This window comes from Plectropomus leopardus, chromosome 4 (genome assembly GCF_008729295.1).
Source record: "Plectropomus leopardus isolate mb chromosome 4, YSFRI_Pleo_2.0, whole genome shotgun sequence".
In the NCBI taxonomy this organism is placed as follows: Eukaryota; Metazoa; Chordata; class Actinopteri; order Perciformes; family Serranidae; genus Plectropomus; species Plectropomus leopardus.
Genome location: NC_056466.1, coordinates 17,321,227 through 17,333,157, shown reverse-complemented (window position 1 = coordinate 17,333,157; position 11,931 = coordinate 17,321,227). Strand labels below are relative to the sequence as shown.

General features: G+C 37.4%; 1 protein-coding gene across 1 annotated transcript; it reads left to right on the top strand.

Annotated features, from left to right (window-relative positions):
• The first annotated feature begins 216 nt into the window (after nt 1–216).
• frg1 (FSHD region gene 1) lies at nt 217–11,305 on the top strand. Its single transcript, XM_042485521.1, has 9 exons — nt 217–345; nt 1,473–1,540; nt 2,112–2,234; nt 4,667–4,724; nt 5,606–5,720; nt 6,316–6,420; nt 6,614–6,705; nt 10,144–10,254; nt 11,155–11,305. The coding sequence occupies exons 1-9, from the start codon at nt 287–289 to the stop codon at nt 11,189–11,191; spliced, it is 768 nt and encodes a 255-aa protein (XP_042341455.1). The 5' UTR covers nt 217–286; the 3' UTR covers nt 11,192–11,305.
• Nucleotides 11,306–11,931: the final 626 nt, after the last annotated feature.

Here is an 11,931-nt window from a genome sequence, read left to right as displayed (position 1 = left end):
AAACATGGCAGGTTATTTTTTTGCTTTAATGAATGTATTAGCATTGTGTACATGTATTTCTATTTTTAGGTCGGTCCGTTTAATATTCTGTACCCCAAAGTTTAAGCAGATATGATGTATTCTTTATTTTTGGGTGAAGTTGGTCACTGGGATGAATTCGGTTGTTTGAGTTTTGTATCAGACTGTGATTGAGCCTCCGCGGCCGCCGTAGTCTACTTGTTGTGAACACAGCTTGCTCACAGTTAGCCGTGCTAACTAACCGCCCAGCCGTTAGCCAAGTAAAGCGATGGCTGAATATTCTCGCGTAAAATCAACCAAACTGGTTTTAAAGGGTCATAATAAGGGGTACGTCTGTATTTTACCATTTACGCTACCATCCGCGGTATAATTCACGCCTCGTTAAATGGGTTTCTGTAGCCGTTGCTAAAGCTAGCTGAGGCTAAAACGTTAGTGTTTGCTAACGTTAGTTTGTCATAACTGATGATAAATGCAGCTTTTAAAAGGTCCGAGAAGCCAAAGAAGTATCTTTGAAATTCACGAATAACAGTTAACGTACATGCTGTTCAGTTTATAATCGCGCTATTTGCAGACAAAAAACATTCAATGGCAATCCTGAAGCTTACAGCACACTATGAATTCAATCTCAAAACTAAAACCCTCTTGCAACGAACAAGAGCAAAACTAAACTAAAACTCATCATGTTAGTAGAAGTTCTTTAATTTGTGTCCAGCTTTGGCAAATCCCGTAGATGTAGATAACGTTAGTGTGTGTTTATATTACAGCGCATATTAGTGAAATACAACAAACACACAAGGAAACACAGTCCTCAGTGGACAGGAGTTACCCAAGATTATAGAGGCCTTCATGACTGAGAAATGAAAAATACCTCTACTCAGAGTTTTTCCTGAGTCGCTGTGAGGATCTAAGAACAGAGGGAGGACCTTTGCTGTATTTGTGATGATTGGCTAAATACAGTTGATCTGAATTGAAGTACTTGACTTTTGTAAGGAACCACACAGCCTTTCATGCTGTTTTATTTCGAGCCATTTCTGCATTTCATCTTTACAGGTGGCAATAATAATCATAATAATAATAGTAATAATTTATGTAATTAATAGAGAGCTCTTTGTGGTACTTTTCACTTTACATAAGTTAAAACAAAGTAATTTGTAATAACTTAAACCATCACCCACTTTGTGTTTTGGGATATTTTTTATTATACTATCAATAAAAGTGTATACATTTGTCTTAAGTTTATATTGTAGCACAATACAATTGGTGCAAATTGTAAATCTTCTTTTCACTGACCTCTCACCTTGCTGCAGTGATGTGCAGGGTTACTCCAGGGCTGTGTGACAAGTTAATGTTGGGGTGTGCTTGCAAGGATTACCTGTGTAATTAAACATTCAGTAAGCTTATCACTAATGACAATGTTTTTTGGGGGGGTTTCTGGACATGTTTGTTTTTTACAGGAAAAAGAAGAAGCATAAAGATAAGAAGAGAAAGGCAGGAGATGAAGCAGAGAAAGTTGATGTCGTTGGTATGTGTATTTTGTGTATTTCTAAAAATGTAAAAGCCAACCAAGACTTTTCATATCCCATTTCATATACTATTTTCAGTATGATGATAAGTGGGAATGAGTTTGAGAAGTTTGATATTATGAATATAGGAATGTTTCATTGTGGTATTTGCATCTCAGCAAGTTTTTTTTTTTTAAATGACCAGATAAATTTAAGGTGTATTTATGCACAATTGTGTTTGTAGCAATTAAAACAAAGTCTTTGAAGATGATTTTAAAAACAATATTAGTAGTAAAGGAAAAACAAACAAGAACCTCCTTTGACATCTAAACCCACTGACAAACTTGTACTACTAACTACTGTACCTGTATATCACAGAATTTAGAGGCAAAATCTGAAAATACATCTGCTACACTTGAATACAGTGCTGCTTGCATGAACATTGTTTCAGCTGAGTAAGACTTGAAGTCATTTTTTCTCCCCAGTATATTTATCAACTTAAGTTTCCTCTGAGTGGATGTTGTAGCTTTTAAGCAAACAAAGGTGCTGTGCGTTATTACACCTTGTGACATGGGTCTCTGTGCTCACCAGGCGGTTGGTGGTGTGTCAGCAGCTTTGGGGAGATCACTGGAACGGTTGCCATAGAGATGCAGAACAACTCGTACATCCATGCCCTGGACAGCGGGCTCTTCACACTCGGCGCACCACACAAAGGTAAGAGGACAAAGCGTAGTGACTTCAAAATTTGTCATTTCAGGAGTCGGGTCATTCACACAGCTTTAGTGATTTTACTCTGTTTGATCACTTGCTGTACTCTATGATCACTTTCAAATGTTTTCTGTGCATAAAAAAACTGTACCAATATATCAAAGTTTGTCAATGTATTTTTTGGAGTGGCATTTTCTGCTGTTGCTGGCTGTGTGACAACATTTTTTACCGCTTCAGGTCATTAATAGCAGTCCATGAGGAATAGTTTACAAAGATTTCTAATCATTTATATTATGTGTCGTGATGATATGATCATATTGTGCTACTGTTTGCAGAATGCTGTTAATGAGTTCAAACTAATTCTAATAAAAATAAGAAAGAAGTTACTCTTCAATTTATATGTTTGAAGAAAAGCTGTAACAATTTGTCGATTGATTGACATGTCAGTCGAGAGAAAATTAATCAGAACTATCTATATATATATATATATAAATAAAAACAAAAAACAAAACATATAATATATATGATTGTTTAAAATGTTACCAGGTCCCAGTTTTCTCAAATGTGCGGATTGTGCGGATTAAATGCTTTTCTTTGTCACTTAGTATCTTTGAGTTTTAGACTGTTAAAACCATTTTATTTTAATACCTCACCATGGCTTGTGGATAACTACAGCAGGTATTTTTCAATAGTTTTGATAATTTATAGACAAAACAATTTGTTTAGAAAATAATTGGCAGATTAATCAATAATGAAAATGATGTTTGTTGCAGCCCTAGTTTGACTTTCAGATCCATCTGAAGGAACACATTTAATTGCATCCACTATCAATTTGATTAATTTATGAAAAGTTTTGCCTAGCACTGACATAATGTGATATATACAGGTTATGAGAAAAACTTGTATGAATACATTGATTTGAATAACTCAGGATGATAAATCTAAATGTGTAGCACAGAAGAAAAGAGCAAGACTTTACCCTGGAGAAACTGCTAAGGGGGATTTAAATGTGAAAATAGCACCACATAGAGTGTAAGCTGTTCTGGATTTCACTTTTTTATGCATTTTAAAATAAAGATGCAAAGTCTGCATCTGCTCACTTATGCCACAGTTGTACAAACTTGAAGAATTTAAAACTCAATTGTGAGGTTGCTTTACTGTAGGCTCCAGGCATTGTGGGGATGACGGGGGGGGTTTGCCTTCAGTCCACAAAGCAGTAAGTATTTAAGTAGTAAATCCAGACACCAGACTAAAAAGGCTGAACAGGGGTTGAGTCGAGGACAGAGCTAACTCTGAGTTTTCACTCACTTCTGCCTCCGGGCACTTCTGAGGGAGTGGTGCTCATTGAAACAGTCTGCCCGGAAAGAGACACTACTAACAATTAATTCAGCCCACGTTTTGAAAGAACCAGTTAAAACGGCTGGGAGATTGAAACATCCCAATTCCCTTAGTGGGTCCTCATCCTCTGCATGCACATAAGCTCATTTCTAAGAGATGAAAGAGGATGTGAGCTAGCAGTATAGAAAGAGAGATTAGAGATTTTGCCCTCTTTACTGGATTTTCTGCACAGGCGTCGCACTGTGGATGATACAGCGTTTTAGACGACTGCAGAGAGAGTGTTCACATTCACCTGCAGGTCAGAGGAAACATGCTGATGTTCTCTTAGCCAACACGGGTCACCATCTGACATATTCCAAAGATAATCAGCCTTTTGAAAACCCAGCTTCTGTCACATTTTACCTCTACTTTATTAATATGTTCCTCGTTAATGTCTCGCTGGCTCTGCTCTCTCTTGACCTGATGCCTCTATGACGCACCACAAATTGTGCAAAGCTTTGATTTATTGTAAAGGTCAGAAAGTGACCCAATCATAGGCAGGTCGCTTGCATAAAATCACGAGGAACCCAAGAGACCTCAATAGAAAATAAAGCATTTAAATGCAACACAACAGTTTTTGCTTTATCTTATTCCAAATGTCTCAGTGCTGGTGAAATGGACCCAGATCAACACAGCGCTACATAGCCAGAGGGTCTGCATTATTAATCACAAGAAATGCATTACTAAAACATGAAGTAGGTCTCAAGTATAAACTTGCCGTGAGAGAAAATGATGCACATTTTAATAATGACTCATAATTGTTACACAGTAATTAATTAAATACTTTGTGTGTGTGTCTGTGTGGTAAAAGCTTGTTTCTGTCAAAACTCGGTGTCCAAGATTTGGTTACAGGTCAAAACAACTAGTTTAAGGAATATTTTAACTTGGCCATCAACATGCTGCAACATTTTCTTTCTTTTTTTTTTTTTTTTTTTTTTTACAGGTAGAGAGGAGCCTCATTTATAACACATCCAAACAAATAAAAATTCTCTATATGAATTGAAAGCAATACTAACAACCATAAAATCTTTAAAAGGTAAACATTGTTTTATATGTTTCAGATGATGAAGGACCAGACCCGCCAGAACAGTTTACTGCCATCAAGCTGTCAGACACAAGGCGAGTACACAAAGATTAAATGCTCCTTGTTTTTGCATCAATAGATAATCCTTCACTTACAGATTTAATGCTTCTGCAGGGACTTTTCATAGTGTCTAAATGTACAGGAGTAATGCACCCTCTTCTTGTGGAGGTGCTGCTCATTCTGGTTCCATTTCTTCAGTTGCAGATCTCAGATTTGCAAACCAAGCCCATTTTTTTCTGATACATTAATTTCCTCCATCACTCCATCACAAAAAACATTGTGCACAGACACCTTGCACACTGACTTTGATCCATTTTGTTCTCTTTTCATGGCGACAAATTTGCAGTACGACTCAAAATGTAATGGTGCTTAACTTCACTGGCGGTACCTCTGTGACTGTCGCCAACGCCACTCTCTCATTGTCTTGTATGCATCTGGCACCGTGGCTGACTCTCTGTGTGTGGTCAGCATCCACCTCGTCATCATCATCCAGATGTATGTGTCCCACTGGTTACGCCACATTTTCTTCACTGCTTCTTGGTCAAACAACTCTCTAAAGGCTTTGACCGATGCAAAAAAAAAAAAAACCCACAGAAAATCAAACCTGTTCTGAAAATGTAATTTTCATGACAGAATAAATTTTCGGAGTCAGTGTTTAAATGTGATTGACTCACATCGACTGATATTTCTTTTTAAACGTCCAACAATTTTGGACAAAAAATGTAGACTTGGTGAGCAATGGCCTTAAACCTTGACTGGTATTATGAAACTATTCCTGTTTCAAAGACAAAACACTCTCGAAATATGACATATCATCATCAGATCAGCCTTTTTTATGCCATGTCTTTTTAAAGCATCGCCTGTATGAGTGTACTGCAATCTTACAATTTCATTTGGCTTTTTTTTGCTGTTGCAGGATTGCCTTGAAGTCTGGATATGGCAAGTACCTGGGGATCAACTCCGAGGGTTTGGTTGTGGGGCGTTCTGATGCTATTGGTGCCAGGGAACAATGGGAAGCAGTCTTTCAGGATGTGAGTGGATCTTCTATAGTTTCTCCTAATATTGGGGCATATATTTAACTTAGGTAAATTGGGATACATAAGAGGAAGGTCCAAGACAGCGGGAGATTTTTTATTTTATTCTATTTTTATTCATTTTCTGTATGTTTGTTACAACCCTTATATATTAATTGTATCATCTTGATGTTGCAACTTTATATATATATATATATATATATATATATATATATATATATATATACACACACACACACACACACATTTTGTATATATATTGCACAGCAGCAGCAGTGGCACATCATGTAAAAAGGGACTCATTTTTGACCGCTGTACCCTACCTTATTGCAGTTTAGCCCATGACAGATGCACTTAGCCGTAGTCATGAACAACTAATTCATTATGCAGAATGCGTCCGCCTTATCACTGTAGCGCACTGCTTGCCTTGATGCTTTGTTGAACCTATAAACAACCTGCCCGGCACAACCTTGAGACTCTTTTACATCAAATATCAGGCAACCTTTCATGCCTGTCACAACAACCAATCCCACTGCAATTCTATCTAATCTACTGCCTCCTCCTCCTCTGTTTTCTTTCTGCTCTGTCTCAGGGCAAAATGGCTCTCCTGGCAGCAAATAGCTGTTTCATCTCCTACAGTGACAGTGGGGACATTGCGGCCAAGAGCAAGACAGCAGGGGATGGCGAGATGGTGAAGGTGATGTATAAATTGTGTTCTTCCACAAGGCTGCATGTTAATCCGTTCACTTTACGCATGCAATCTCTGCGGGGTCCTGACTGCGGAGATGGAAGGGGGAAATGTATGTGACCTCACTTCAGGGGGTTCAAGGTATCGATATTTAATGCAAAACTTCTCCCTCCATCTGTTTTTTCCCCTGAATGATGAGCAGATCAGATCGAGTGCAGAAAGAGAGGTCAAGCGTAAAGATGACATCGCGGAAGAGGACAGGGGCAACGTGAAGTCTTGCGAGGTCAATTATGTGTAAGTAACCTCCGCTGTGTATAACTTCAGTGCTGACTTAGGACACAAGCAGCCCAATCAATAACAAATGAAGGAAGCCCATGTTGGCTTCTCTCTGCATATAATTTCCAATTTAACTGTCTGTCAATCTCTGTTAGGTTCAGTAGACCTTTTTGTGCTGCATTTAATGTGCAGTTTAAGAGCCAATCAGAGATTAGGGCTCTGGGAGAAAGTGTCTGCTGTTAGAAGGTAGTTTACATGCATATGAAATACAGAGTGACAGGAAAAATGAAAAACCCTGGTACATTGTAATGCAAACCAGTACAGCGGTCCTATAATAAAAACTATAAGGGAGAGAAAATATTTAAAAAAACACATTTCCACAATGAGACAAGACAGATCTTATTGGTGGTGACTGGTGAGATAATTTACTGGATATAAAACCATAAAAAACATATTTATGCTCCATAAATTAAATTTTATTTTTTCAGACTTTCCCCCCAATTTTTTTTCTTATGAATTATTGGTTATTTTAACTCTACAGGCCTAAAATAGGGATGAGTGCAAGTAGTTGACAAGTTAAACGTTGTAACCCTCGCTAACATGCACCAGAATGGGAAATAATTGGATTGTTTAGGGGAGTCTGTTTTCTGGTCACTGTGCATATGTTGTTTTCTCTGTCACATGATGAGTTGCTCAGTTGTCATGGAGACGGTTTAGTTGGTATCATATGACCTACATCAGTAATTTTGGTCAAGTGATAACTGTGTGTACTTCATAAAACCTAGTTTGTATATAGTGCCTATAATAAAGAATCTGTCTAGCTATTTAGATGTGGTTTGAAATGGTGTGTGTGTCCTGTACATACAGCCTGCGGTTAGCATAGCAACAGTATTTTTTATTGTCATAGCTACATTAAAGGTGAGATTCTCCGTAAAAATCCATAGATAAGCAAATGTACAAGGTATGATAACTGTCAATTTTCATATCACAGTATAATTGGAAACCAGTTTATCGCTGCAAAACTACCCGTGGTGTAGTGGAAGGTAAACCTACATCTTTTTTCGGTCGTTTACAGTACACCCAGCTATCTGCCAAAAAGCCATTGGAATAAATAGGCGAGTATACCCACTTACTCCTCAGTAATGTACCCATCACTACCTAGTAGTACACCCACCTCATCAACTACCACTACACCACTGCTTAAAGATTTTTTTTTTTTTTTAAATAGAAAATGTATTGTCAGTGTAGCAAATATTGTATCTGTTGCCTTTCTTGTTTCTCCTGTTTTAAACCCTGGAAATGACTTCTTTAAGTAGTAGTTACATTGCATTTTATTTCTCTGGGTAATAGCCTTTCAGCTATTGTCACGTTGTATCAATAATTATAGTATTTTGCAACAGCTCACCATTTTGCAGTATACCGGTAAGCAGTATAACTTTCAGCTTCCTCTGAACTGACTTTATTGTGATCGAGGGGAATTGAGGGCGATTTCCTTCCCATTATCTTCCCATCGTGTCGGTCTGCACCGACAGGATTTTGACAACAAAATCACTGGATGTGAGATCATGCCTTTGAGGTACGGCCTCATCAGTCCAGCGCCTTTAAAGATGCAATTGATGGTCTGCTGTTAGAGGCGGATGAGAGAGCGGACAAAACTACATTTCAGCTTCTGACGCTGCAAGTGTTTTATATACGGCCCGTCTGTGGCCTATTAAGTTCCAGGCAATATGTCTGAAGCTGTTTGTTGCTTGGCATGCTTTGGCTTGTGTTCCCACTCTATTATTTGTTTTAGATGAATGCCGGGGAAATGGACTCATCATGCTGACATGTTGATAATGGCTGCCCTTGAGCCTGTGTCTTGATGTAGTGTTTAGCGTCTAAAATGCCTTTCAGGATGGAGTGCAGCCGGGGAATCATAAAACACGGGCAGAGGAAAGAGAGACTAAATATCAAAGGAGTTTCTGACTGGATGCCTCGCTTGTTTATGGGACTGTTGTGGATGACGTTTGAACACATGATTAAGATTGCTTATGTTAATATAGCAGATTTATTTAAGCGCCCCATCAACATTTTAAAGGAGAAGGAGGATAAAGTCCTCACAGACAGTGGTACCTTGCTAAACTTTTGGGCAGAGCTTATCGAGATACATGTATAGATTCTTGCTGACATTTTTTTAGTGACTTTTTTTTAATTTTTGCCTTTATTTGACAGACGACAGAGTAGGCTTGTAAATGGGAGAGAGGGATATGACATGCAACAACTCAGGACGTTGCAGTAACGTTGCATGCGCTGTAACCACTCTGAAATTAATGCACTCCAAATTACGCAGACATTTTGATAAAAAACAGAAGATATTCCTTCCTCATTGTGTATGTTTACATGCACAAAACATTCCAGTTTTTGTCTTCATATCAAAAAACACAATCTCACTCCTAAGATGTTTACATGGCAAATGAAAATGAATATTCCACTAATATTCCCGTTTACATACAGCTGTGCATGTCTCCAATTAACCGTCTGTGACTCTGTTACAACTTTAACGTAATAAACAAACGGCTGGAGCGGCTTGTCATTTTGCATCTTTGCATCAAAATTTTTCTTTTTAGAATTTTTCCTACTGGTGTCGGTCTTGTTGGGCTGTACAAACTCTAACTCCAAAACTTACCTCTGTCAGTCCTTCAGCCACACTCTTGCAAAGGTTGTGGGTGCAATATTTGCACATATCCAAAAACCTGTCCATATCAAGGCCTTTCATAGTGTTTAAAATTAAGTGTGTTTGTCCTTCTGATCAGAAATGTGAGCTTTTCTTTTGGGCATGCATCTCTACCCCACAGCCTGAAGAAGTGTTGGTTTGTGTAAAACATATTCATGACAACCGACTGTAAACAGGCAGGACTCTGCACGTCGCAAACTGTGATTAAAAACCCAAACCCAAACCTATTGAGATGCCTAATCTGAATACCCTTTATAGATATCTGAAAATAATTGAAAAATGAAACATTCAGAAAAGGGTCTTATTCAGAATATGTAAACATAATGTGCCATTTATGTGACTCGTATCAAATTCGAACATTGTCTTATTCAGAATAAAAGTGGAATATTAGTGTGCATGTAAACGTAGTTACTGACAAGTTCAGCTTCCGGCATTATCTAAATATTGAAATAGTGGTACATTTTATGTTGATTTGTGGCAGCTCGTCTGTTTCGACATTCCGCTTAATGCTTTTTAGCTGCCAATGTCAACATTTAGATATTCTACTTTAGTTAATACTTGGGCTCATTGTTTGGATTTAGCTTCTTAGAGCCTCAGTGTCAGTTCTCAAAAGAGGATCAGTTGTGGAAATTTCTGTAGCTTTTAGGGTGAGTCTGTTTCTGTGCTTGTGTGAATCTGGCGATGAGTCATTTGTCTTTGCACATCCCTTAATACTCTTATTAATGTCGCTGTGTGAATTACAGGAAGAAGTTTCAGAGTTTTCAAGATCGGCGGCTCAGGGTTAATGATGAGGACTCCTCTACGCTAAAAAAAGCCAGAACGGACGGGAAGTTCCACGAAGCTTTGCTTGACAGGTGGGGAAAAACTTATCACATATTTATTCTCAAACACCTAATTTACTTTTTTTGTGTTACCACTTCCCCTTAATTGTTATTTTACATTTAAAAGAGATCAAGCTGCAGATTCCTTGTTTTCACTCACAGTGTTCAAGTAGTGCCACATTTAAAGTCCATCAGTGAAATACAAGGCCAGTTTCACTTTGCAGTATGAAATGTATTTTTATTTATTCATTAAAAAAATAGAGGGAATACCTTTCAACTGGTCTGAAGAGCTTCTTGTGGGAAAAAAAGGAAATAAATACTTTTAAAATGTTATTTAGAGATTTCTAAATGATGTTTCTGCTGTTGTACTTGTTTACCTTTCTACACACCTTTCTACAGTTATATATGGAGACGTTTGTATAGATCCACACAAAAATGATGCATTAAAGCGTAACACAGTGAGATGGGACCATCCCATACATTTTTATCTGTTTTAATTTGTAGCATTGGATGTGTTACCTGAACTAATGAGAGCTCACAGACAGGCGGCTGAGTTAATCTCCTGCTGACATTGTGACAGATTGAGAAATCCTTTCTCACCATTATCACAGTTGTAGTAAGAAGCAGAATTGAGAACATATGTCCGCTGTAATTTCTCACACCTGCCAACATAAATTGCACAAGTTAGTTAACGGCGGCGCTAAACATAGCTGCATATCTAATTACTGTGCAAAGTATTTAGAAACACATCATCAGTTATTTATACCAGTACAGTAAAATGCATTTATTAAAAAAGAAAGACTTGTGCTACAGTTTAATTTATTTTGAATAAAAAGTAATATGATTTGGGGTTTAGACAATGAATTAAAAACAGAAAATGCACAAACATACTTTAACAGCGAGTGTAACATGTTCTGTTTCTTTTCATTACAGGAGAAGCAAAATGAAAGCAGACAGGTACTGCAAGTGAAAACTCAACTTTGTAGAATACTGTCTTTGTAAATGCTTCATTTTAAGATTTGGCCATTTGATCATTATTGTTTGTTTTGTTTTTTTATATTTTGATTAAAATTACATGATCAGATCGGTTTTGTGGGTCTTTGTTTGTTGTTTGCAGCCGATTGAATTCATCTTAATGGTGACATTTAAAGCACTGTGATGACCCACTGCCTTTTATTAATAATTAACCGTCATTTCCATTTGCTGTGGAGCAACTGTTTGTTAAACCTTTGGTTTAAAGGATGTCTCATTTTTCGTGTATCAGTGGGAGAAGAGGTGCACAAATACCTAACTGAGGTAAAAGCACAGATCAAATAATTTTAAATAAAAAATACAGGTAAAAGTCCATTTAAATCCTAAATGTACAGAATTATCAGCAAACAGCGTAAAAGGAAACACTTTAAGTGAAGTGGGTAAAATGTAACAGATATCACAATGAAACCTCCTCAGAAAACTACTTACATTGAGACAAATATGTTTAAATGTGCAAATTATGCGTCATCTTTTAAATTGCATGCTCTTTTCTGCATACAGTTCAAAACACATCTGAACTAAAATAAATGTGAGTTTGTATGTTTGCAGTTTTCTTTTCAGTAGTCCAAAAGAAGACACTTCATTGACGCAAAGCTCAAAATCTCTTTTTTTTTCACCTGTAATGTCTCCTTAAAAGATCAGAAGTAAGCGGACACTTTCTGCAGACTCGTGTCTGTG

Excerpts from the sequence above, each read along its gene's own strand:
- frg1 (XM_042485521.1), top strand. The coding sequence starts at position 287 with ATGGCTGAATATTCTCGCGTAAAATCAACCAAACTGGTTTTAAAGGGT. Across the intron at positions 1,541-2,111 it reads AGAGAAAGTTGATGTCGTTG|GCGGTTGGTGGTGTGTCAGC; the intron begins GTATGTGTATTT and ends TGTGCTCACCAG. Across the intron at positions 2,235-4,666 it reads ACTCGGCGCACCACACAAAG|ATGATGAAGGACCAGACCCG; the intron begins GTAAGAGGACAA and ends TATATGTTTCAG.